At 47.3% G+C, this 27,016-nt stretch overlaps 2 protein-coding genes across 3 annotated transcripts in view; one reads left to right on the top strand and one right to left on the bottom strand.

The window, feature by feature from the left end:
• The window catches only part of RPS6KB1 (ribosomal protein S6 kinase B1), a 104,738-nt gene extending 82,510 nt beyond the window's left edge, over positions 1-22,228 (bottom strand). The window contains exons 1-3 of the mRNA XM_082245710.1: positions 21,987-22,228; positions 3,843-3,889; positions 292-412 (exon numbers count right to left, since the gene is read on the bottom strand). Coding sequence (XP_082101836.1) covers positions 292-412; positions 3,843-3,889; positions 21,987-22,118 — 300 coding nt within the window. The 5' untranslated portion in view covers positions 22,119-22,228. The remainder of the gene's footprint in view (positions 1-291; positions 413-3,842; positions 3,890-21,986) is intronic.
• Positions 22,229-22,787: 559 nt separating this feature from the next.
• Positions 22,788-27,016, top strand: part of TUBD1 (tubulin delta 1) — an 80,114-nt gene continuing 75,885 nt past the window's right edge. Inside the window, exon 1 of one of the 2 annotated variants that reach the window (XM_082245793.1) lies at positions 22,788-22,806. The gene's annotated coding sequence lies outside the window, so the exon portion shown is untranslated. Of the gene's footprint in view, positions 22,914-27,016 lie in introns of both variants that reach the window. The other variant, XM_082245792.1, reaches the window with a different exon arrangement.

Raw genomic sequence — 27,016 nt, 5'->3', positions numbered from 1 at the left:
GGCCATTTTGAAAGGACTCCAGTGTTTTTATTGGTAATGTGAAAGGTTGCTTGCTTCTTCCTACCTTCTGCACACCTCTATTGGCCGATGCAACTGCACATGTTAGTGATAGCCCAATAAGTATGTGTGGAAGGCAGGATGGAGCAGCAAGCTTCATTACTACTAGATCACTGATGTTCGCTTGTGATTCCCCAATAGTAGCAGGCTCTCAGAGGCTGTTGCAGTCACTTTGAACTTGTACCAAAATAAACTGGAATAATTCAATTTAATGTTCTTTGTTCTTTCACTTACCTTGCCATAGCCACCTTTGCCAAGCACTCGGAGTAGCTCAAAACATTCTGGTCTGATCTTTTCTGGCCCTCTATTCACACTGGTTTCTGAGATTTCAAACTTCTCACAATGTTCCATACCACTAAAGGTAAAAAGTAGTGTTTATTTCCATGCAACAAATTAAAGTCTTTAAAAGTCTTAGAATGTATAGTTATTTAAACTGATCTAACCTTGTTTGCTTAGAAACAAATCATGAAATATTTAGTAAATATTAACATTTGAAGGACTATAACAAGTGTAAAATCGGATTTTTGACTTGTCAGTAAAAACCGCTTCTTAAAAGTGGAACTTCACCCAAAAGGGGAAGTTCTGCTTGTTTGCATCTCCCACCTCCCCCTTCCACATAAAGCAATTTTTTGCATTAAGTACCCGCTCCGACTTCTGGTCTAAGTGCCGTGGCTACCTGTGCGGAAGTTCGGCCCCCTCCTTTCCTCTGCAGCCTTCTGGGACACATTATAGGTCCCAGAAGACCGTGGGACCATTCACAAAGTGCAACAGGGCTCACACATGTGTAATAGGAAACTGGTTGTGAAGCTTTACTCCCAGTTTCCCTTAAGCCCTGTACACACGGACCAAATGCCAGCCGACATTGGTCGGTTCAACAAACGGCCCGTGCGAATGGCAGGCTTCTGTCGGATCAGCATGCTGGCAACCAAACAGCCGACCGACTCCCAATCCGCAGCTGGTCAGAGTATTCTGGCAGGCGGGCCTTCCACCTGTCAGAACACAACAGCTCAGCGGGGGAGATTACTGTACCAACATCAGATTCTTAGTACATTGGCTCCGACCAGAGCTGAGAGTTGGAAACTTTAATTTTAACCTTAGGATGTCCAAAAGTATTTCAATTGAGTAACAAAGCCATGTAAAAACTGGTAAAGAAAGGCTTGAAAAATTCAGAGAGCAGCTCCTAGCACCTTGTGCGTGAAACTAGCATCAGAGGAGCTCGGAAAACATCAACCTGATTTTAAACATGTGAACAGAAGCCCGGGTGGCAGATTTGCAAATCTGAGAAATATGCTTGATGCTGATAGTGTGTGCCTAACAGGGAAGGGAAGAACTTTATCCTTTGGGCTTAATGCTCAAATTAAATTGTTTGATCCACCTAGCAAGGAGTGAGAAACCAGGAAAGCCCTTTAGTACAAACAGTGTACCACATTAAGACAGTGAGGAGAAATTCACCTGGGATCTTTTGAAGCAGGACAGTAGGATGGACAATATCCTGGTTAGGGTGGAAGGAAGAGACCACCTTAGGAAGGAATGAGGTATTATGCCACACGATAACTTTGTCCATGTGCAACACAGAGTAGAGCTGAGCTCATATTGATCAACACAGCTACTACCTTTTGTATCACTCCACCCCTCCCCTTTAAATTGTGAGAGACCCAACCCTCTTGTCTCAAATTATATTGTAACTGTACAGTCTCCCACTTATTTTGGTACAGTCCTGTGCAAACTGTTGACACTACATAAATACTGCATAACAATAGGAAAATAAAAATATCTTAAAAAAAAAAAAAAAAAAGGTTAGTAAAGACAGTTAAAAGGATTTCAGTGGAGAAAAGGCATCAACCCTCTTGTGACACTAGCTGAAAACCGTGACAAACAAAGTGGGAGGGGCTTATACCAGTCTGGTCACTGTTTATTTTCTAGTGTCGGAATCCTCCAGTAGGCAGCAGTATAATCAAATCCCTGCCCATTTTGTTCCTCTTTCTCACAAGGGCCAATATTTGAGCTGATGACATGGCCACTAGTCCTTAACATGTCATCAGCGAGAGGGGTGGCAACAAGAACATTTAAGGACCAACAAGCAGACTGGCTTTGTAGGCTAGCTATTCCAATCATAATCAGCAGGAAGATCAAGGCACCCTTGATTAAAGTAGGCATTCATTTGAGTTACCCCATCCCCTACAAAAATAAGCACTGGACTTTTTGTCTGCTTGGGGGGTTGGGGATAAGAGTCATTTTTTTAATTTTTACCTTCCTAGAGATGGGCTTTAATCTGGGCAGGGCAAAATATCCACAACTTCAATATGAAGCAAGCTCTGCAAACACAGTTTTCTCAAACGCCTAGAACGCAAACATCGCCGTCACCATCTTGGTCCACCTTTCCGAACTAATAATGGACACCCTAAGTGACGTCACAGCCACCATTTTAGAGGAGTCCTGGGGAGAGAACCACATGGGCCATTCTCTCCCTGGGAAGACAGCAGAGGACCCAGGCGAGAAGCCCCATTAATGCGGCCAGCCAGACAGGACTTTCCAGCGGATGTTCCGCCTGCTCCGGGTACGAGACCTGGTCAGGCAAGAGTTGCTGATTCCTAAAAGGGAAATAGCTTTCTTAGGAAACCAGAAGACCTCAAGGCATACTAACAGGTATCCCAGGAGGAAAGAGAAAGATAGCAGGTAACTACAACCACCCGCTTTAGGATGCTCCACCTGCTTCGGGCATGAAATCTGGTCAGTCTGGGAGTTGCCGATACCCGCCAGAGTGGCGTGGAACCATCCCAAATTGCCCACATTCAGCTATCCAAAAAGGGAGCTACTCCACAGAGCAGATCCCCCTCAGGAACCCTGACAAGGGACCCAAGCAGAGCTTTTCCTGGAGAAGCGAGGTCCAGGGAAAAAAAAAAAAAAAAACTTTCAAAAAAAGAGAAATAACCGTCTCATGAAGGCAGAAAATCTCAAGGCATACTCTTGGGTATCCCAGAAGGAAGGAGACAGATAGCAGGTAGCCACAATCACCCGCTTAGAAAAAATAAAATAAACATAGCGATTGGTTTACCTGAAGGATCAGAGACACAATAACTGAAGATGAGGGGCTTTTTAACTTTTTCTGTATTGTGTTTTCTGTAGTAGGCGGAGCCAGTATTTCTTATGTAGCCATCCTTGAAGACGCTTTGGGAAAGTAGGCTTTAAATTTGTGCACTGGCCTTTTTGTCTGTGGGGAAAGGGGTGCTGGTGTAAGATAAATTAAATACTGGAGTTGGGCTTTAAAGCAGACTTTCACCAAAAAAGGGTACCTGTTTTTGACAGGTACCCTTCCCCACTTCTGGGAGATGGTGCAGCGGCAAGTTCCCCCCCTTCCTTTCCCCCGCCGTCGGGCCAATTAGAAAGTGCAGCCCGGTTCGCACATGCGCAGTAGGGAACCAGCTGTGAAGCCGAAAAGCCTCATTGCTGGTTTCCTTCACAATGAATGGTGGCGGCAGCAGTACCCGGCAGCCGATCCGAAAATCAACTGGGGTGCAGACTTCAGGGGCTCCCTGGATAGGTAATTGTCTATAAATTAAAAGTCAGCAGCTACAGTATTTGTAGCTGTTGACTTAATTTTTTTTTTTCCCTAGCTGGAACACCACTTTAATCAGTAATTATGCAAGTAATTATTATCATACACACAAGATCAGATGACAGAGCAAAATATCCACAACTTCAATGAGGCAGGCTCTGCAAACAATTTTCTCAAACACCTAGAACGCAAACATTCTGCTTTAAAGAAAATGTATATCAAAACTTACAGATCAAAGGATATGTTTCCATGGTCCATAAATTCATTTATGGTGCTCTGTAGAAAAAAAAAATAATTAAAAAACAATAAAAAAATACTACACTGCAAAAACTCTCAGAATGAATACAACAGCCAACAGCCATATTGTCCGACAGGAGACTTAGGGCTCTTTCACACGGGCGTTCCGTATGTCGGTTTTTCATCCCATCCGTGTGCGGATGAAAAATGGACATAATGTATCTCTATGTAAATACGGATGTCAGCGGATGATCATCCGCTGACATCCGTTTTTCGTCCGTTACGTTCAGTTTTTTGGAACGGAAGAGAACCCCATTTCTTCTTCAACAGACACAAAAACGGATGTCAATGGTGTCATCCGCTGACATCCATATTTACATAGACATACATTATGTCCGTTTTTCATCCGCAAACGGATGGGATGAAAAACGGACATACGGACCGGATGACACAAGTGTCATCCGTGTTCGTTTAAAAAAAAAAAAAAAGGACCTGATCGGGCAAAAAAAACTGAACGCCCGTGTGAAAGAGCCCTAACACATCCAAACATAAAACTAGCCATACAGAGGAAGAGCCTTTGGAAAGTATATCTTGCAAAGAGTTCTATTTACAGAAGCCCCGCTAGACTTAACCCATAGTAATTTGGCATATTTCAGAAAGTGGGAAGTATTCCTGAAGTAGAGCTTTAATTTATAGTGATTCACTGACGGTGAAAACAAGTTTGCACATTAGGAGTTTCTACTTTCATGATGCCTGTATTCTTGTTATAGGTCTGTAGCTTAGAAAGAACTAAAGCAGAAAAAAGCTAAGCAACTATCATTTTCTGAAGAAGTTCAGAAGTGACAGCCCCGATATTTCTCCGAGTTTTCTTTAAACACTGCTTAGGGTGGTCTACAACATCTTCATAATATTTAGGGACAAAATGTGACAGGATCTTGGAGGTAACAAGTTCCTGCTAAGATATTACATGGTTCTATTCAAGTCTGAATTTTACCATCACCTACTACTCAGCAACTGTACAGGTGATCTCTTAGGTCAACTTACAAACAGCCCGTGGGTTTGTAACGCTCTGTTAGCTTTAAAAATATCACCACTTCTCTCTTATTAACACAACTCTTGATTGATGCTGAACTTTACATTTTATCAAGCATACATCATGCAGTTAAAAATTCTGTTCTCTGCATTACAAATGGAGAAAAAAACGATTAGTGTACTAGATCAAAAACTGTGCATTGTCCATACAACAGATTACTCCTTTTGTGAAATTACAACTGAAAAGGGGAAACTGGAAACGCTTTATGGGCAATAAAGGCAGTTCTTTCCATACAAATGTTAAAGTAGTTCTCTAAGGCTCGGTTCACATATATGCGATGCGGGAAGGCTGCGAATTCGCAGCCTGTTCCCACATCGCACACGCACCCCCGGCAGTTCACACTGCCATATGCGATACGCTGGGGGTGTCAATGTAATCTTGACACCCCCAGTTTGATCGCATATCGCAGTGCGATCGTGCAGTTCGCACAGGAGCGGATCGCACAAGTATGAACCGCTGTGCGATCCGATCCTGATGCGGCTGCAAAAATGCCTCCTGTGCGTGTTTGCTGCGGGTGCGATGCGAATTTAGCCATACAAACTGTATGGCTAAACTCGCACCGCACAGCTGATCGCATGTAATGTCGGAGCAGTGCGCTCCGATATTACATGCGAACCCCGCACACGCAGAAGTGTGAACCGGGGCTCAAGGCAGGTTTTTATCTTAATCACTTCTGTACCAGAAGATATCCCCCCTTAATGACCAGACCATTTTTTGCAATTCAAGACTGCATTACTTTGACAATTGCCCGGTCGTGGGACGCTGTACCTAAATAAACTTGATGTCCTTTTTTCACCTGTGCGATTTTTTTTTTTTGCACTTAAAAAAAAAAAAAAAACAATATTTTTCACTTACTGCTATATAACATTCCCAAACAAGAATAAAAATTTAGAAATCATTTTTTTTCATAACTTTAGGCCAATTTGTATTCTGCTACATATTTTTGTTAAAAAAAAAACCCGATAAGCGTATTTTGATTGGTTTGCGCAAAAGTTGTCGCATCTACAAACTAGGGGAAAGATTTGTAATTTTTCTTTTTTTTACTAGTAAAGCGGGACTGCAACATTGCAGCAGACAGATCGGACCCCTGACACTTTTTGACAGGGGACCACTGACATTACTACAGTGATCAGTGCTAAAAATATGCACTGTTAAAGTAATAATGACACTGGCAGGGAAGGGGTTAACCCAGGGGCGATCAAAGGGTTAAGTGTGAGCCTAGGGGATGTTTTCTAACTGTGGGGGGGGGGGTGGGCTTGTAAAATCAATACGGAGACCTGTGTTTATAAATATGTGGAACACAGGAGCTCTGCATTGATTCCAGAGAGAACGGGCTGCGGTGTTTACATCAGCAGACTGGCATTCTCTCTTCACGGGAGTAATCGCAGGTGCCTGACTGCAATCGCAGCCACTAGCCCTATAGATCAGCTTCCCCGCTGGCGAGTGGGCACGCGCCTCCAAGATCGGTACGGCGAATCACGGGAACCTGCTGACCTGCCGCCGTATAACTCCGGTGGCTGGTTCGGCAAGTGGTTCCACCCTAAAAACTATCTTTGCACAGTCCGCTAGCTTAGATAAGCCTGAAAAAGAATTGGATAATTACAATTTTTTTTTTGTTTCATTTACCTTGTTTTTAATGAAACTATACTTACCTTCCTTCCTCTTCATCCCTCTGCGGCCACGGCCCACAACGTCACTTCCTCCTTGCATTGACTCCTTGGAGATGAGCGTCATCGATCCCAGGAGTCAATGCGCCCGCACCGAGTCACTCATCCCTTTCGGTGCAGGCGCGTTATTCCCTGCTGAACAGCTTCTAGGCATGCGCAGAAGCTGTTCAGGGATGACGCACCTGCACCGGTGTAACATTAGAAAACCATACCTCGTGAAAATTCCATACCCATGTCACTTCCTGTCAGGAACAGCTGAGCAGCGTAGCCGTGCGCATGCTCACAGCCCCGGATACGTCATTGAACAGCTGAGGAGCTGACAAGTGCGCATGCTCGGAGGGTATGAAATTTTCACAGTAGTGTGTATAACGTTACACCGCATCAGCTGTTGAGGCGGTTACATTAAAACAGCTCGGCTGCAACATGAGTCATCTCAGCTCCAATCCCTGTCACTTCCCTGATCTCGGCTAGATGTATGTAAAAGCGGGGGGGGTGTATGAAATGTAAATGACGGAGATCTCGGCTCCATGATTTATATTTTCAAACACCCGCCGTCGCATTTATATTTAGTAGCCGAGATCAGGGAAGTGACAGGGATAGGAGCGGAGATGACTCATTTTGCAGCCAAACTGATTTAATGTAACCGCCGCAACAGCTGATGCGGTGTAACGTTATACACACTACCGTGAAAATTTCATACCCTCCGAGCATGCGCACTTGTCAGCTCCTCAGCTGTTCAATGACGTAGGTGCTGACGTAGGTGCACCGGAAGTGACAAGGGTATGGATTTTTTACGGGTATGGTTTTTTCACGGAACACCACAAGTGACGAGCAGGGCATTCTGGGACTCCGACATCACTGAAGAGGACACGCTCCAGCTTCAGCTGCCCACACCTGAGATGGCAGCGCTGGACAAGACATTGTCAAGGCAAGTATTTCTTCTTACAGGCAAGTGAAACAGAGGATAGTTCAGAAGCTATCATTGCTTAAATGCACTAGCACTGATGTATTTTTAGCATAAAAATTTTTTTTAGCCTGGAACTCTGCTTTAATGCATTCTTTGCATTAAGATTAAAAAACGTGTGCAGCAGCCCTCCTTGTACTTACTTGAGCCCCATTTTTATCCAGCAATGTTGCACAAGAGACTCAGCTGTCCAGGACTCTCCAACTTGATTGGCTGAGACATAGCAGCAGGCAACATTGGCTCCCGCTGCTGTCAAAGTCAGTGAGCCAATGAGAAGGGGGGGGGGGGTTGGGGCTGAACGGCAGCTCTGTGTTTGAATGAGCACAGAGCAGCAGCTCCGCTCAGCTGCCCCCATAGCAAGCTGATTGCTGTAGGGCAGTGGTTCTTAACCTTGTTGGAGGTACTGAACCCCACCAGCTTCATATGCGCATTCACCGAACCCTTCTTAATTGGAAAAATAAAATATGATTTTATGAGTCTAGTCTTGGGAGGGGCACTGCCAGAAAATAAGGTGTTGTTTACAGAACTGAATTAAAGGTATCATACGAAGTAAAATGTACAGAGGTCAGTAGTATGTAGGGCAGCGTACAGAGGTCAGTAGGCTGTAGGGCAGCGTACAGAGGTCAGTAGGCTGTAGGGCAGCGTACAGAGGTCAGTAGGCTGTAGGGCAGCGTACAGAGGTCAGTAGGCTGTAGGGCAGCGTACAGAGGTCAGTAGGCTGTAGGGCAGCGTACAGAGGTCAGTAGGCTGTAGGGCAGCGTACAGAGGTCAGTAGGCTGTAGGGCAGCGTACAGAGGTCAGTAGGCTGTAGGGCAGCGTACAGAGGTCAGTAGGCTGTAGGGCAGTGTGCAGTAGTGAGTAGTTTGTAGAGCAGTGTGCAGTGGTCAGTAGTTTGTAGGGTAGTGTACAGTGCTCAGTAGTTTGTAGGGTAGTGTACAGTGCTCAGTAGTTTGTACGGCAGTGTAGCGAGGTCAGTAGCATGTAGGGCAGTGTATAGGGGTCAGTAGTTTTTAGGGTGGTGTAGAAAGGTCAGTAGGATGTAGGGCAGTGTACAGAGGCCAGTAGCATGTGGGGCAGTGTATACGGGTCAGTTGATTGTAGGGAAGGATAGAGTGGTCAGTAGACTGTAGGACGGTGTACAGAGAATAGGGCAGAGGACAGGAGTTGACAGGACAGAGGATAGGACAGTGTACAGGGATCAGTAAAGCCACACACCCGGGGGGCTGGGAGGGCACACACCAGGGGAGGGTCAGGAGGGCACACACTGGGGGGGGGGGGGGTCAGGAGGGCACACACCAGGGGGTTGGAAGGGCATACACTGGGGGGAAGGTCAGGAGGACACACACTGTGGGGGAGGGTAGTGAGGGCACACACCAGTGGAGAGTCAGGAGGCCACACACTGGGTGTCAGGAGGGCACACATCAGTGGTTGGGAGGGCACACACTGGGGGAGCCAGGAGGGCACACACTGGGGGGGTTGGGAAGGCATACCATGGGGTATCAGGAGGGCACACACTGGGGGGGGGGTTGGAGGGCATACCATCGGGTGTCAGGAGGGCACACTGGGGTGGGGTTGGGAGGGCATACCATGGGGTGTCAGGGGGGCACACACTTGGGGGGGTTGGGAGGACATACCATGGGGTGTCAGGAGAGCACACACTGGGGTGGGGGGTTGGGAGGGCATACCATGGGGTGTCAGGAGGGCACACACTGGGGGAGGTGTTGGGAGGGCATACAATGGGGTATCAGGAGGGCACACACTGGGGGGTTGGGAGGACATACCATGGGGTGTCAAGAGGGAACACACTGGGGGGAGGTGTTGGGAGGGCATACCATGGGGTGTCAGGGGGGCACACACTGGGGGGGGGGGGGTTGGGAGGGCATACCATGGGGTGTCAGGAGGACACACACTGGGGGGGAGGTGTTTGGAAGGGCATACCATGGGGTATCAGGAGGGCACACACCAGGGGGCATTCCCAATGCTTATTGAGCTAAATGAAAAGGACATGCATTTCCATTTGTCAGCTAACAGCACCTCTATGCTAAGCTGCAGTAACTCAGCAGACTTAGCATAGAGGTGCTTGCAAACTAATCCACCATGTACAGCTAGCTGAGCCTACCTCCAGGAACATTCACTTGGCTCCCTCTGCTCAGCTGCTCACATTTCCCTCTTCCAGGCGGGCGCGATCTCCGTGGTCAGGTACATCCCCATCCCGCCCACTCAAGCAGCAAGCAGCCTGCAGGAGATAGGCTGGAAACCTGCTGGGGGAGGTACAGGGGGCAGAGCGTCAAGTGTCTATGTGTAATGGCTGTGAGTCGTCCCGACCGCAGCTCTGATTTCCCGGGGGGGGGGGGGGGGGGGGTTGGCATCACAATCAGTAATATTTTCTCGGGGGGAGCAATTGCTCTGTTGCCCCTCCGTCGAACCCCTGAGACTGACTCACCGAACCCCTGGGGTTCGATCGAACCCAGGTTAAGAACCACTGGCCTGGAAGATCCCATGGTGCTGATTGTTGGGGCAAGGTCAGATGAGTCTGGGCATTTAAAACCTTTGAGATTGACATCACCTGGTCTTCCCAGACAATGATTGAGAACAATCCATGACACTGGCAGGTCTCAGCCTTGCAAAGGGGGCAGTGCATGCTATAAATTCTGCAGGGTGCCCAAACTTTTACAGACACCATTTTTTTGTTTTCTGCAATCTTGAAAGTGTCAATGATGGAAATAAAATCTAACTTTTGTTGACATATTATAAGAATGTCTAATCTGTAATTTGATGCCTTTTGGAGATTTTTCCATCTTTCCTTGGCTTCTTTATGCACATTAATACAAATTTTTACCTGGGGTGCTCAAACTTTCGATCACCACTGTTCTTTTTTTACTGAATATATCTTACTATTATAACAATGTTTTTGCTATATGCATTTTTTTTGTGTCAGCCTTTTCTGTGTACATGTCTGCATCATATTTTTACTGATGTCAACATTTGTATCAATGACAGTATGTACAATAAATTATTACGTTTATAATCTTATTTTGTATATCTTAGTTTGTGACCTGTCTCATTCAAAGTCCCACAACCTCTGTTTTCTGTTTGCTTTAACCAATAGGGATGGAGGCACGTCAATGTGTTTGCTTCGGATCATATTCCTCTATACTTACATCTCTCCGTCACCCCTTCAAGCTGTAGTGTGTCTAGGACAGTGAATGAGAGGAGCTGTTTTGGACCCTCATTCAGAACAAATCATCTGACATACGTCACAGGACAGGAAGGGAGATGTGGGTCCAAGAATGGTATAAGGAAGTGATATTCAGCAGCTATATTATAATGTTGTCGGCCAGAGAGAGGAAATAGTACAGAGCGGGGCAGAATGGAGGAAAAAAGGTCAGTAGGAGTGACGCACACAAGAATGAATGTGATTCGTTCTTCATTCATTACACTGAGAATGAACTATTAATTCCAACCTCTATATCAGTGGTTCTTAACCTTGTTGGAGGTACTGAACCCCACCAGCTTCATATGCGTATTCACCGAACCCTTCTTAATTGGAAAAATAAAATATGATTTTATGAGTCTAGTCTTGGGAGGGGCACTGCCAGAAAATAAGGTGTTGTTTACAGAACTGAATTAAAGGTATCATACAAAGTAAAATGTACAGAGGTCAGTAGTATGTAGGGCAGCATACAGAGGTCAGTAGGCTGTAGGGCAGCGTACAGAGGTCAGTAGGCTGTAGGGCAGTGTGCAGTAGTGAGTAGTTTGTAGAGCAGTGTGCAGTGGTCAGTAGTTTGTAGGGTAGTGTACAGTGCTCAGTAGTTTGTAGGGTAGTGTACAGTGCTCAGTAGTTTGTAGGGCAGTGTAGCGAGGTCAGTAGCATGTAGGGCAGTGTATAGGGGTCAGTAGTTTTTAGGGTGGTGTAGAAAGGTCAGTAGGATGTAGGGCAGTGTACAGAGGCCAGTAGCATGTGGGGCAGTGTATACGGGTCAGTTGATTGTAGGGAAGGATAGAGTGGTCAGTAGACTGTAGGACGGTGTACAGAGAATAGGGCAGAGGACAGGAGTTGACAGGACAGAGGATAGGACAGTGTACAGGGATCAGTAAAGCCACACACCCGGGGGGCTGGGAGGGCACACACCAGGGGAGGGTCAGGAGGGCACACACTGGGGGGGGGGGGGGGGTCAGGAGGGCACACACCAGGGGGTTGGAAGGGCATACACTGGGGGGAAGGTCAGGAGGACACACACTGTGGGGGAGGGTAGTGAGGGCACACACCAGTGGAGAGTCAGGAGGCCACACACTGGGTGTCAGGAGGGCACACATCAGTGGTTGGGAGGGCACACACTGGGGGAGCCAGGAGGGCACACACTGGGGGGGTTGGGAAGGCATACCATGGGGTATCAGGAGGGCACACACTGGGGGGGGGGGGGTTGGAGGGCATACCATCGGGTGTCAGGAGGGCACACTGGGGTGGGGTTGGGAGGGAATACCATGGGGTGTCAGGGGGGCACACACTTGGGGGGGTTGGGAGGACATACCATGGGGTGTCAGGAGAGCACACACTGGGGTGGGGGGTTGGGAGGGCATACCATGGGGTGTCAGGAGGGCACACACTGGGGGAGGTGTTGGGAGGGCATACCATGGGGTATCAGGAGGGCACACACTGGGGGGGTTGGGAGGACATACCATGGGGTGTCAAGAGGGAACACACTGGGGGGAGGTGTTGGGAGGGCATACCAATGCAAACTAATCCACCATGTACAGCTAGCTGAGCCTACCTCCAGGAACATTCACTCGGCTCCCTCTGCTCAGCTGCTCACATTTCCCTCTTCCAGGCGGGCGCGATCTCCGTGGTCAGGTACATCCCCATCCCGCCCACTCAAGCAGCAAGCAGCCTGCAGGAGATAGGCTGGAAACCTGCTGGGGGAGGTACAGGGGGGCAGAGCGTCAAGTGTCTATGTGTAATGGCTGTGAGTCGTCCCGACCGCAGCTCTGATTTCCCGGGGGGGGGGGGGGTTGGCATCACAATCAGTAATATTTTCTCGGGGGGAGCAATTGCCCTGTTGCCCCTCCGTCGAACCCCTGAGACTGACTCACCGAACCCCTGGGGTTCGATCGAACCCAGGTTAAGAACCACTGCTGTAGGGACATTCGGCAGGAGGGAGGGGCCAAGAGCAGCAGCAAGGGACCCGAAAAGAAGAGGATCGGGGCTGTTCTGTGCAAAACCACTGCACAGAGCAGGTACGTATAACAGGTTTGTTATTTAAAAAAAAAAAAACGAACACTTTAAGCTAGCTACAGACTGCCCAAATGTTAACGGATTCCTATGAAATTTGAAGCACGGGTGGCCCTGTCAGTTGTTTAACAAAAGCCAATTGTTCACTTGACTTCTATCAAAGCAGCCTGTTGGAAAATTTCTGGCCGAACAGCACCTGCATCCAATCAGATGACAAGCTGTCAAGACAATAGGCCAATCTGCACTGTTAACATGGATAGAAAAATCTGTTATTTCTTTTGTTCAGCCCACAAGCTGAACAAGAGAAACCTATACATGCATGGACAGCTTTTTTTCTGCTCTGAACGGTCAACATGAAAATGAACACAACAACAACAACAACAGCTGGACTATTGACCCCGTTTACTCCAGCTAAAGCTGAAGTTTGGGCATTGCAGTTTTTACATTGAATCAATGTATGTGCTGTACCTGTGAGAGCTGGTAGCAGCGGCTACCACAGTGATATCCAGTAGCTTCCAAGTCACTTTTTAAGTGGCTGCCATGCTGCATTTTGAATACAGAAGGTAATTTGCTTGGAATGGGCGCCATTCAGAAAACACTGCCATTTTCTCAATAAATGCAAAGTATTCTCTAAGTGAACGAGATGGACATCATGACATTAGTATCCCACGTCTACACCTAGTTCAATCAGAGAACACTCTGCACAATTTGTATTTAATTTTGCCCAATTGGAATTAAAAATATCTAAGGATATCACACTATTTGGAGCCCCTTTTTTCATATCTTTTTTCTGGCACGAGGGGAGAGGAGACAGAGGGAGATCCCACCACCTCATCCACCTGAAGCAAGCCATAAAGATCTTTTAGCCTGGAAGGCTATACAAGCTGGATTGGTCATGGTGCTATAAGGCACACATGACCCACAACGTCTGTTAAGTGATTGAATCTTACCTTTGTCACGGTGATATTTCAAATATTAGGATTATTACTGAGTGGACTGAGTAATCATCGCGCTGAGCATTTGCACTTTTCATCTGGAAGTTTGCACAAAGGACTCACTTTATATTGCACATTTATTAATTGGAAATTTGCACAAAGGATTCACTTTATAATATATATTTATTGGACTTTTTGAATTTTGGACTTTTATATTTATTAATGTTATACGGAATTATGATCTACTAATTTATTTATTCTACACATTATATTTGTTATGTATATTAATTTTTATGAAATTTAGTATATTCACTTTTATTGTAATTGTTTTAAAGCAAGCGCTATAGGTAGCCTTTTAGACTACTTACCTGCATACACATTTTAAATTCTATAGCAGCTGCTACGAATACACATAATTGTATTATACTTATTCACAAAATATTTTATTATTTCACATATTTATATATATACCCCCCGCATCCCGCTAGTGCAAAGGCACCAGGACGGGATGCGGACGTGACGGAGGGGGGGGGGGGGGGCATACGCATGCATCCCATCAACCCAAGACCCGGATATACTTCCCGCTCATCCGGAGGGGAGCAAAGAGGGGTAGGGCACGTCATCAGCCTCTCCGTCTAGATAGGCTACCCACACAGGAAAGTTCCCTGAATGTGTTTGTCCCTGTGATTATCACATGAATAGTGACTAGTTACCAGGGAATCGCTAAGCGAATGGGATCATTTGTATGTAATTTCCGGATAGCATTTTATACAACGGTTAATCTTTGGATCTGTTGTTAAGAAGTACCAGTATTTTTTATAAATGGCTCGCTCTTTATCATGTTGCCAATTATATCTAGTGATTATTCTATTAGATAAAACTGATGTAGGCTTTTATGCCTTATATATCAAGGACGATCTGCCCTGGATCCTCACCCTATTGAAAGCTTTTTTAAAGCATGTCTTACTATAGCCTTTAGTCAAGAGGTGTTCCCATACAGCATTAGCTACCCTCTGAAAATCTTTATCTGTAGTACAATTACGTCTAATTCTGAGATATTGACTATAGGGGATACTCCTAATTAAAGGCTTCGGATGCGAGCTGGTAGCATGCAGCAAAGTGTTGCCAGCCAAAGGCTTTTCGATACAGAGTTGAGCACAAAACACCCATCTCATTGATGAATATTTCCACATCTAAAAATGTAATCCTTTCCAAATGATAATTGTATGTGAATTTTAAATTGTATGTGTTCTGTCCTAAAATCTCCAAGAAATTAGTTCATTGTTCCTTTGATCCTGCCCACACTATAAATACATTGTCTATATAGCGGTACCAGGATATTATGTTATTAAGTTCCTTCATCCGATCTTCGCGGGAAAATTGGTCATGCTAGAATATCTCCATTGCTTTGTAATGATTTTATAGCCTGCCTCTGAGATAGTTGTAGGTTGCGCCGAGAGCCTGATTTTCAATTAGTGTTTTCTATAGCTTTTGTTACTTGTATGACAAATGCCCAAATGTTGGGATTGCCTTGTAAAATGGGAAAATAATTAGATCTTGGTTTAGAAGTTTTGGGTAGAAATTGATCCCAGTGATGTGGTGGGAGTACATAGTTTGAGGCCCCCCTCCCTCACATTGTCCCTTGGTTCTATAGCCTCTCCTGGTGACGCCAGATAGTGTAAACAGCAGTTAGCGGTAGTTCGTGTCTGTCCCAGATAAGGCGGGCACCCTAAACCTATATCCTCTAAAAAAGATTTGACCCCCTGATCACCCCCAGTTAACCCCTCCATTGCCCTGTCAGTGTCACCATCATAGCATACAGATCTTTATTCTGATCACTGTATTAGTGTCACAGGTGACGTCAGTTAGCGTCAATCCAGGATAGCGGCAGATTATCCGCCACATATTTAGTAATAAATTGGAACTCTGATTGTGACACAGGCAGACACACACTAAACACCTCCATTACTAGTATAATGACGGAACGGATCAATATCTTTGATCAGAACTATACTAGCATCCCAATATAGTATAGTGTTCCAAAAACGCAGCTTTAGAAGGATCAGCCAAGGCACCTGCCAGCACCTGCGTTTAGCCCCTCCGCCCAGCCCCAACACCTGCATTAAGCCCCTCCGCCCAGCCCCAAAGAAGTGCAGTATCATGTCACTTCTGATACCCAGCACACAAAACCGGCCTGATCTCTGCTAGCCCTAGCAGTTAAAATTAAGTTTATTGGATATTTTTATAAGAAAAAGTAGAAAATGTAATGGTTATTTTTTTCTAAATATTTTGGGTATTTTTTTTTGTTCATATCACAAAAAATAAAAACCACAGAAGTGATCAAACACCACCATAAGAAAGCTCTTTTTTTGTGGGGAAAAAAGGACAAATTTAGTTTGGGTACAATATTACATGACTGCGCAATTACCAGTTAAAGTCATGCAGTGCCAAATTGCAAAACATTGCCTGGACAGAGAGATGAGAGGCCGCCGGTCACATGAGCGCCGATATAGAACGGAAATTTATTTTTATAAATCACATACACTGGGGCACTTAACATTATCAGACACAAAAGACTGCATGAAGAAAGTACAGCGACTTAACCACTTTAGAAATTGGTTAAGCCCCTGTGATATGTTCATATAATCTCGTATGCTATATGCCTCAGTCTGTGTTTTATAGAAAAAAAAAATTTATATATATATATATATATATATATATATATATATATATATATATATATATATAAATGCAGTTCTATACCTGATCCCAGAGAGCCGCTTGGCACTCACATGACTGGCCGCATCTCCTGATCTAACAGCTAGAGCGGGAGGGGCCGAGAATCCCCTGCTGACATCAGTCGGGACGAGAGAAGTGGCCGGTCACGAGAGCGTCACTCTGAAATCAGGTATAGAACGGCATTTTTTTTTTTTTTAAAAAACAAAGACTGGGGCACATAATAGCATAATAAAAACACACTAGATTATATGAAACACTAAAATTAATTTCAGCAGCAGGAGGGCAAGGGCAGGCACTGTCATAAGCTCACAGGTAAGGAGGGGGACAGAGGAGAGCTGCGGATGATGGAGGCACGTAAACTGACCACATAGCCATGATAAACCGTGGTCAATTTATAGGGGGGAGGGGCAGAACCAGGCAGGATTAGCCAGGTATTTCAGGTGACACAGGGGGCCAAATTACACAGCACAAGCACTGTGCTGAATAACATGCTTTAAATTAACAGGATCTTTTTTTTTTTTTGGCCAACAAACGCTCCATTCACACCTGGGAAATCCAGGAATCGAGGGCAGAATCAGGCAATTCTGCTCGCGATTTCTGAAATCGCGGCAAAACGCAAAATGTGTTTGTGACGCCATTACTTCTCAGTGGTGCCACAATTGCGTCAAAATCGCAAAGCATGCAAGTCAAATAGGAGAGGAAGCATCCTTTGGGTAGTCGTATTTACACTATCCCCGACAATTATGGCACAATTTGGGGTGCTAGGAAGTAATGGCATAGCAAACATGTCCCGCTTTTTGTCGCAATTCTGCCCGTGATTCCAGACAGTCCAGGTGTGAATGGAGCCTTAACTAGTGCTCTGCTGGACACTGAGAAGTCACAAGACTGCTTTATACGACTGATAAGAAAAGGTACATAGCAGTTTATATTTACTAAAACTATTGAGTTTCCATGTTCTGTGGGAGACAAGATATAGTAAATGCAGGGTCCTGGGTTTAGTAACACTTTAAAGCGGAGTTCCACCCTATTTTTTCATTTTGAAGTTTCCAATAGAAGAAAAAATCCTGAAAAAGAATTGGATAATTTTTTTTTTTTTTCACGTACCTTGTTTTTAATGAAAATATACATACCTTCCTTCTTCTTCCCCTGCGGCCGCGGCCCACGCTGTCACTTCCTCCAGATAAGGGTTATCGATCCCAGGAGTCAATGCGCCTGCACCGGCCCTGCTTGTCACTTCCGGCGCGTCATTCCCTGCTGAACAGCTTCTGGGCATGAAAACCCTACCCCATCAGAAATCCATACCCTCGTCATTTCCACTTCAGATCAGCTGTGGATTCATCATGCATCAGCTGTAGCCGCGTCACCCATCCTAGTGCGCATGAGGGTCGGGCAGTGGCCAGAGAGAACTCTTATAACAAATATCCATCTGATCTCCATGCCCCACACTGCACCGACCCGACAATGGGACAATATGCCCACTGTCATTTGATGTCCCATTGTCGGGTCGGTGCAGTGCGGGGCATGGAGATCGGATTGTCCCATTGTCGGGTCGGTGCAGTGTGGGGCATGGAGATCGGATTGTCCCATTGTCGGGTCGGTGCAGTGTGGGGCATGGAGATCGGATGGATATTTGTTATAAGAAATCTCCCTGCCCGCTCCGTTGCCGCGCATGCGCACTAGGATGTGTGCCTGACCATTGCGATATTATCAAATTTCCCTACCTATTGCGCGCCTGTGCACTAGGACGTGTGATGCGGCTACAGCTGATGCATGACGAATCCACAGCTGATCTGAACCGGTGTTCCGTGAAAAAACCATACCCGTGAAAATTCCCTACCCTCGCCACTTCCGGTGCACCCACGTCGCACCCTACGTCATTCAACAGCTGAGGAGCTTACTAGTGCGCATGCTCGGAGGGTAGGGAATTTTCACGGTAGTGTGTTGTAACGTTACACCGCCGCAGCTGTTGCGGCGGTTACATTAAAACATCTCGGCTGCAACATGATTCATCTCCGCTCCTATCCCTGTCACTTCCCTGATCTTGGCTACTAAATATAAAAGCGGTGGCGGATCTATGAAAAAACCCGCCTCTGCATTTACATTTAGTAGCCGAGATCAGGGAAGTGACAGGGGTATGAGCGGAGACGACTCATGTTGCAGCCAAGCTGTTTTAATGTAACCGCCACAACAGCTGAGGCGGTGTAACGTTACAACACACTATAGTGAAAATTCCCTACCCTCCGAGCATGCGCAATGCTAAGCTCCTCCAGCTGTTCAATGACGTATCCGGAGCTGTGAGCATGCGCACTGCTAAGCTGCTCAGCTGTTCCATTACGTTTCTGACAGGAAGTGACGTGGGTATGGAATTTTCACGAGGTATGGTTTTCTAACGTTACACCGGAAATGACAAGGGTATGGATTTCTGAAAGGGTAGGGAGATCTGATAGAACACCGGTGCAGGGCATTCTGGGACTCCGAAGTCACCGAAGAGGGCACTCCGGCTTCAGCTGCCCACCCCTGAGATGGCAGCGCTGGACAAGACATTTTCAAGGTATTTCTTCTAAAAGGTAAGTGAAACAGGACAGTTCAGAGGCTATCGTTGCTTAACCACTTCCCGCCCTATAACAGATTGACGGTGGGAATGTGGTTGTATTATCCTGACCGGACGTCATATGACGGCGGCAGGATAATACAGCTCTGCGCGTCCCCCGGGGGCGCGCAGAGCGGCGATCGGTGATGCGAGGTGTCAGCCTGACACCCTGCATCTCCGATCTCGGTAAAGAGCCTCTGACGTAGGCTCTTTACCATGTGATCAGCCGTGTCCAATCACAGCTGGTCACATAGTAAACAGGAACAGCCGTTGATCGGCTTTCCTTAGTTCGTGCCTGACAGGCACGAGTAAAGGAGCGCCGATTGGCGGCTCCCCTGACGGGGGGGGGGGGGGTCAGCACTGGTAATCAGATCATTGATTACCAGTGCAGACCCTCGGGGGGGGGGATGCCACTAGAACCACCATGGATGCCCACCCATGACCCCAGGGATGCCCACTATGGCCACCAGGGATGGCAATCAGGGCTCAGGGCTCCCCATCAGTGCTGCCCACCAGTGAACTCCCTATCAGTGCTGCCCACCAGTGAACTCCCTATCAGTGCTGCCCACCAGTGAACTCCCTATCAGTGCTGCCCACCAGTGAACTCCCTATCAGTGCTGCCCACCAGTGAACTCCCTATCAGTGCTGCCCACCAGTGAACTCCCTATCAGTGCTGCCCACCAGTGAACTCCCTATCAGTGCTGCCCACCAGTGAACTCCCTATCAGTGCTGCCCACCAGTGAACTCCCTATCAGTGCTGCCCACCAGTGAACTCCCTATCAGTGCTGCCCACCAGTGAACTCCCTATCAGTGCTGCCCACCAGTGAACTCCCTATCAGTGCTGCCCACCAGTGAACTCCCTATCAGTGCTGCCCACCAGTGAACTCCCTATCAGTGCTGCCCACCAGTGAACTCCCTATCAGTGCTGCCCACCAGTGAACTCCCTATCAGTGCTGCCCACCAGTGAACTCCCTATCAGTGCTGCCCACCAGTGAACTCCCTATCAGTGCTGCCCACCAGTGAACTCCCTATCAGTGCTGCCCACCAGTGAACTCCCTATCAGTGCTGCCCACCAGTGAACTCCCTATCAGTGCTGCCCACCAGTGAACTCCCTATCAGTGCTGCCCACCAGTGAACTCCCTATCAGTGCTGCCCACCAGTGAACTCCCTATCAGTGCTGCCCACCAGTGAACTCCCTATCAGTGCTGCCCACCAGTGAACTCCCTATCAGTGCTGCCCACCAGTGAACTCCCTATCAGTGCTGCCCACCAGTGAACTCCCTATCAGTGCTGCCCACCAGTGAACTCCCTATCAGTGCTGCCCACCAGTGAACTCCCTATCAGTGCTGCCCACCAGTGAACTCCCTATCAGTGCTGCCCACCAGTGAACTCCCTATCAGTGCTGCCCACCAGTGAACTCCCTATCAGTGCTGCCCACCAGTGAACTCCCTATCAGTGCTGCCCACCAGTGAACTCCCTATCAGTGCTGCCCACCAGTGAACTCCCTATCAGTGCTGCCCACCAGTGAACTCCCTATCAGTGCTGCCCACCAGTGAACTCCCTATCAGTGCTGCCCACCAGTGAACTCCCTATCAGTGCTGCCCACCAGTGAACTCCCTATCAGTGCTGCCCACCAGTGAACTCCCTATCAGTGCTGCCCACCAGTGAACTCCCTATCAGTGCTGCCCACCAGTGAACTCCCTATCAGTGCTGCCCACCAGTGAACTCCCTATCAGTGCTGCCCACCAGTGAACTCCCTATCAGTGCTGCCCACCAGTGAACTCCCTATCAGTGCTGCCCACCAGTGAACTCCCTATCAGTGCTGCCCACCAGTGAACTCCCTATCAGTGCTGCCCACCAGTGAACTCCCTATCAGTGCTGCCCACCAGTGAACTCCCTATCAGTGCTGCCCACCAGTGAACTCCCTATCAGTGCTGCCCACCAGTGAACTCCCTATCAGTGCTGCCCACCAGTGAACTCCCTATCAGTGCTGCCCACCAGTGAACTCCCTATCAGTGCTGCCCACCAGTGAACTCCCTATCAGTGCTGCCCACCAGTGAACTCCCTATCAGTGCTGCCCACCAGTGAACTCCCTATCAGTGCTGCCCACCAGTGAACTCCCTATCAGTGCTGCCCACCATTGCCAGATTTCAGTGTCGCCCACCAGTGCCGCCCATCAGTGCCCACCAATGCTGCATATCAGTGCCACCCCATCAGTGCAGGAAAAAACTTATTTACAAAAAATTGTATAACAAACAAAAAAACTTTTTTTTTTTTTCAAACTTTTCGGTCTTTTTTTGTTTAGCAAAAAGGAAAAAAACCCAGAGGTGATCAAATACCACCAAAAGAAAGCTCTATTTGTGGGGGGGGGGGGGATTACAAATTTGGTGTAGGCAGTGTTGCATGACCGCGCAATTGTCATACAAAATGCAACAGCGCTAAAAGGGGAAAATTGGCCTGGGCAGGAAGGGAGGAAAGTGCCCTGTATTGAAGTGGTTAAATGCACTAGCCCTGGCTGTCCCAGGGGTATTTTTAGGTAAAAAAAAAAATTCAGGGTGGAACTCCGCTTTAAGCTCACAACACACATTACAATTTGACCAGAAACTAGGTAGTGCAAGAACTTGCCCGGCTGGATACAGCTTAACTGGTTAGACAAGTTAGGCCCCTGGTATAACAACTTTGGCAGATCTTAATGACTGTATAGTGACCGTCCGTGCCACTTCCTGTAGCAGACCCGCACATAGCACTACACCGTACTTCCATCCTAAACTTGTACAGAGGGGACGTCGATTTGCTGACGTTTCTCATTACAGCCTCCTGCCTCTAAGCAAATCACACGAAGACAATATGCGGGTACCCGGCTCACTTCTCACCTACCCGGCTCAAGGCCTGTTCCCCTTTCTACAGGCCCCTACTCACCCCGTCCTCCAACTCGTCGTCCGAAATGGCGTCCTCTGGTTGGTCCAGGTCTATGTCAAACACGCCCGCCATAGCCTCGGACGTCCTCTGTTTCCCCCCACCGCGATACGGTGCTCCGTTTCCCCGCCTCATGGGTTCCTACACACGGCCGCCATCACCGGACGTTGTAACGCGACGGCTCCAGTCTGCGCGTCGCCACTTCCCAGGTCCGCTGCGTACGCGCTCCCTTCACAGGGCGCGCGCGCACACACGGATCGGGAAAGGCCGCGACAGAGAGGCGGTGCAGTTAGATGAAGCGCATGCGTAGTTTACGGCCTTTGCCTTGACTACGGCGCTAACGTTACTAGCTGTTCTCTCAAGGAGACCGTACCGTGTGATAATTCCACAGCTGGAACACCTCGTGACCACAAAGTACCGTCTATTCCCCAAATATTACAAATAAAACGGTAGGGCATAGCTACGGCGGAACAGGTGAATAAAGCATCTACCAGCAATATTTGCTATAAAAACTATAGTGCATACTTCATTGTATTAATTGAAATGAAAGGCTAAAAGGAATTGGGGGAAACTGGCTGTGTTGGCTTCACCAAAATGGCCCCTGGAAGTGAAGACATACACGAAGACAAGGCTGCCACCTAGTGCTGAGTGTTGGGGGCGGACAGTTTAAACGTCTGTTCTCCGAAGCAGGAAGCACAGGGGATCAGAAAGCTGTTTTTTTTTTTTTTGTTATGAGAGGCTGGAGAAAGAAGAAAACACACCAGCCGAAGGATTTCATTATTGGAGGGTCGGACGCTATGGCTGTATTTATCTGGGGGCACTGGTGAGGAAACAAGGGAGGCTTTTGAATTGGTCATTTTTATTTTAAAGTGGGAATTTAGTCTGAAAATGTAGTCCTGCCAAATGACTTCAGGTTGGCCCCTTTTGCAGGTATGGCTATGTAAAACATTAAAAATACAGTAAAACCTTGGATTAAGAGTAACTTGGTTTGAGAGTGTTTTGCAAGACAAGTAAAAATTTTCTATTTTTTCTTTTTCTACATTTTGACTTGATAAATAAGCAATGTGTTGAAATGCGAGTAGTGTCATGTCATAACTGAGTATAAAAGAAAAGAGAGGTGCCTCTAAGGGTCCATTCAGACTAGCACGACTTGTCAGCCTGACAAGTCGCGCTCGGTCGCTCGCCATTGATTAGCACAGGAGCCATTCTAATAGGAGCGACACAAGTCGCTCCAACTTTAGAAAAAGGGTCCTGTACTACTTTGGGGCGACTTGCATTGACTTAAATTATATGAAGTCCGGGCAAGTCGCGCAGAAGTCGCGGTGCACGCTGTGCACCGCGACTTCACAGGTCGCCCCACAAAGTCGGATCGCGCCAGTCTGAATGGGCTGTCAGTGTAGCAATATGGTTGCACCTAATGAAGCTACATCATTTAGCAACTCACATGGTTGACGAATAAAACATGCACATCGAAGTATGCAGGCATCCGGGGTAAAGCTGTCCATATGGACGTCATCCCTTCCACACTGCGCTCCACAAGCTCTTCAAGCCTCGCTTTCTGATCGCTCTACTGCAGGGAAGTCTTTCCGGTCATGACTGCAGGCTGACGGTGGTGAGAGCCGGCAGTGCGCAGGATGGTCTATGTGGACAACTTTACCCCGGATGCCTGCATACTTAGATGTGCCTCCTTTAATCATCAACCATGTGAGTTACTAAATGTTGTACCTTCATTAAATGTATCCATATTGCTACACTTAGAGGCGCCTCTCTCCTCTTTTATACACTGTAGGCTGGATTTTGCTTCTAATCCCCTTGTGGAGGCTGCCATTTGGATGGACATTTTATGGTTACACAGCCTCACATTGCTACAATCTTTTTTTAGGGATGCACCGAAATGAAAATTTTGGACCGAAACCGAAAATGCAGGATGCCCTTGGCCGAAAACCGAAAATGACTTTTTCCCCCAAAATTTTTTAAAATGGATAGAAGAGGGGCATACACCAAAAACGGGCAGTGAAGTACAGCTGTCACTGCCACCCTGTCACAGTATATGTACTGTGATGGGTTGGCAAGAGGTTAATTTAATTACCAATGGTATTAGTATTATGAAGCATGAGGGGTTAATGTATTGTCACTGCTGGTCACTCATCTATTAGTGACCGACCAGTGGCAGGTAATTAAGCCCTTTTTGCTGCATTAGTGCAACCAGTATCAGTGCAACCAGTGTTAATTAACACTAATACTGGTTGCACTAATGCAGCACAAAGGGGTTAATTACCTGCCACTGGTCGGTCACTAATAGATGAGTGACCAGCAGTGACAATACATTAACCCCTCATGCTTCATAATACAAATACCATTGGTAAGCTGCCTCAGCTCCCCCCCCCCCCACCTCAGCGTCCCCCTCCTCGGGTGTCCTTCATTCAAAAGTCCCGCCCCTGGCCGGCGGCACCGCCTCTCAATGACGTCCCTACTACGATCTGTGCATTATGAAGTGACATACCAGGCGGGGGGGCGGGGCGAGCGGCCGCTATAGATAGAACTAATGTGATCCATCCCTGTCAGCTCAGCACGACTGTGTGTGAATGAGAACAGAACTGAGCTGACACCGGGCGGGGGGGCGGGCGGAGCAGCCGCTATTAGCTGTAACTATGTGAGAGCTTCACTTCCCTGTCAGGCATGTATCTCCGCTGACTGGGAAGTGAAGCTCTCACATAGTTACAGCTAATAGCGGCCGCTCCGCCCACCCCCCCCCGCCCGGTGTCAGCTCAGTTCTGTTCTCATTCACACACAGTCGTGCTGAGCTGACAGGGATGGATTACATTAGTTCTCTCTATATAGCGGCCGCTCGCCCCCCCCCCCCCCCCCCCCGCCTGGTATGTCCATTCATAATGCACAGATCGTAGTAGGGACGTCATTGAGAGGCGGACGGCCGGCCAGAGCGGGACTTTTAAAACCTGCACTGCGCTGCGCCCTCCTCCTTCCCCACGGCGGCCATATTTATTTTCGGCAATGTTAACCCATTATCGGCTGAAATGAGATAGGCTCATTTTCGGCCGATAATTTCGGTGCATCCCTAATCTTTTTATATGGATTATAAACTGAAGGATTTATGAATAAATGATTGTGGAACAAATTACAGGCAGTCCCTAGGTACAAACAAGATAGGGTCTGTAGGTTTGTTCTTAAAGCGGTAGTATACTCCACTTTTTAACTTTTCCTACAGTTAAGCCTATAATAAGGCTTACCTGTAGGTAAAATTATTACCTCCTAAACCTGCACAGTTTAGGAGATAGTCACCCTGCATGCAGCCGCTGACACTAGCGGCACATACACTCTGAAGGTTCCGCGAACCTTCAGAGCTCCTTGTCGGAAAGTGAACTCCCACGCGCGTGCGCGGGAGTGATGTCATCGTGGCTCAGGCCACTCACAGCGCCGTAGCCGCTGAACCCAGAAGAGACGCCAAGGGAAGATGTCAGCTGCCTCAGTGATGTCCGGGCTTCGTTCTAAGGAAAGTATTTTATAATGAGCTAGTATGCAATGCATACTAGCTTGTTATGCCTTTGTCCTGCAGTTATTTATTTATTTTTTTTGAGGATACAACCGCTTTAAGTTGAATTTGCTTGTAAGTGGGAACACGTGCATTTTTAAGTGTAACTCTAGCCAAAATAATAGTTTTTTGGATAGCATAGGTAATGGTTAGCACCCCTGTAACATTTGTTTGGCTGTCTGTGCTCCTGTGAAGATTTCACCTCACTTTCTGTTCCTGTGACAATTGAATTTTGAAAATTTTGGGTTATTGTGGAAAGACGGATTGGTGATAAAGCTTCAGTGGAGACACCTTTTTCCCATGACAACTCTTACAGGAGTGAATTTCCCTTCCTAGGGGGAGATTTCCTCTCACTTCCTGTTGTCTCCCTCCTTTTGTAAGTTGGATGTTTGTAACCCAGTGACCGCCTGTATCTGAGTTTCCATTAGCTCTTATGGGGAAATTCGCTTTGATATGAGTGTGTTTTGGATTACAAGCCCATTTCCGGAACAAATTATGCTCGTAATTCAAGGTTTAACTGTCATTGCATATACTGTATAAAATCAAGTCATACACTGTCTCACCCTGCTCTGCACATTCTCAGTTGCTCTCTATTTTATAGGTGCTGCTGAATTTTTGTAGAGGCCAATCTGCTGACAGCCTTTAAAGTGGAATTAAACTCTCTTATCCTTTACAGCCAAGGAAGCTGCTTCTGGTTGATTTGTAACTGCCATGGTACTGCACATGTGATCAGTTATGACCCCAACCATTTGATGATCAGACAGTTTGGTTGAGGATACAAGCAAATTTGACAGTTAGCAATTCTGGCATTCCAGGAATGTAACAGGTTTTTTTTTTTTTTTTGTAACAATTAAAGCGGAGTTCCAGCCATTCACTCACCTGTCCAACGGTCCAGCGATGCGGCCGCCCGAAGCCTCGATCCTCTCCCTCGGCGCCGGCATCACTGCTGTGGGCACCCGGCTGTGACAGTTTGCGGCTTCACAGCCGGGTACCCACTGCGCATGCGCGAGTCGCGCTGCGCGCCGTGATTGGCCGGCAATCTTCTGGGACCTCTGACGTGTCTCAGAAGATTGCAGGGAGGGAGGGGGAGAGGAGAACTTCCGTTCAGGGCGCCGCGGCGCTCCGAGCGGAAGTGGGAGCGGGTACCTGTCAAAACTAGGAATTACATGCCAAATGTGGCATGTCAGGGGGTCAGGACTCCCTAAGCGGAAGTTCCACTTTTGGGTGGAACTCCACTTTAAATAGACGGGTTTAGTTCTGCTGTAGGCCCCTTTCACACATACGGTCCGTTCAGTTCATCAGTTCAGTCACGTCAAAATGTATCAGTTTTTCATCCATTTGTCGTCCGGTTTTTCATCCGTTTTTTTTTTTTCTTACATCCACTTCCAATGCAAAAAAACAGATGAAAAACGGACCGTTTGTCTGTTAACATCCGTTTTTTCATCCGATCCGTTTTTCTCTTACGTCCTCTGACGGTCGCTGC

This window comes from Pelophylax lessonae (genome assembly GCF_965119305.1).
Source record: "Pelophylax lessonae genome assembly, chromosome: 2".
NCBI lineage: Eukaryota > Metazoa > Chordata > Amphibia > Anura > Ranidae > Pelophylax > Pelophylax lessonae.
This window is presented reverse-complemented; position numbering and strand designations above follow the sequence as displayed.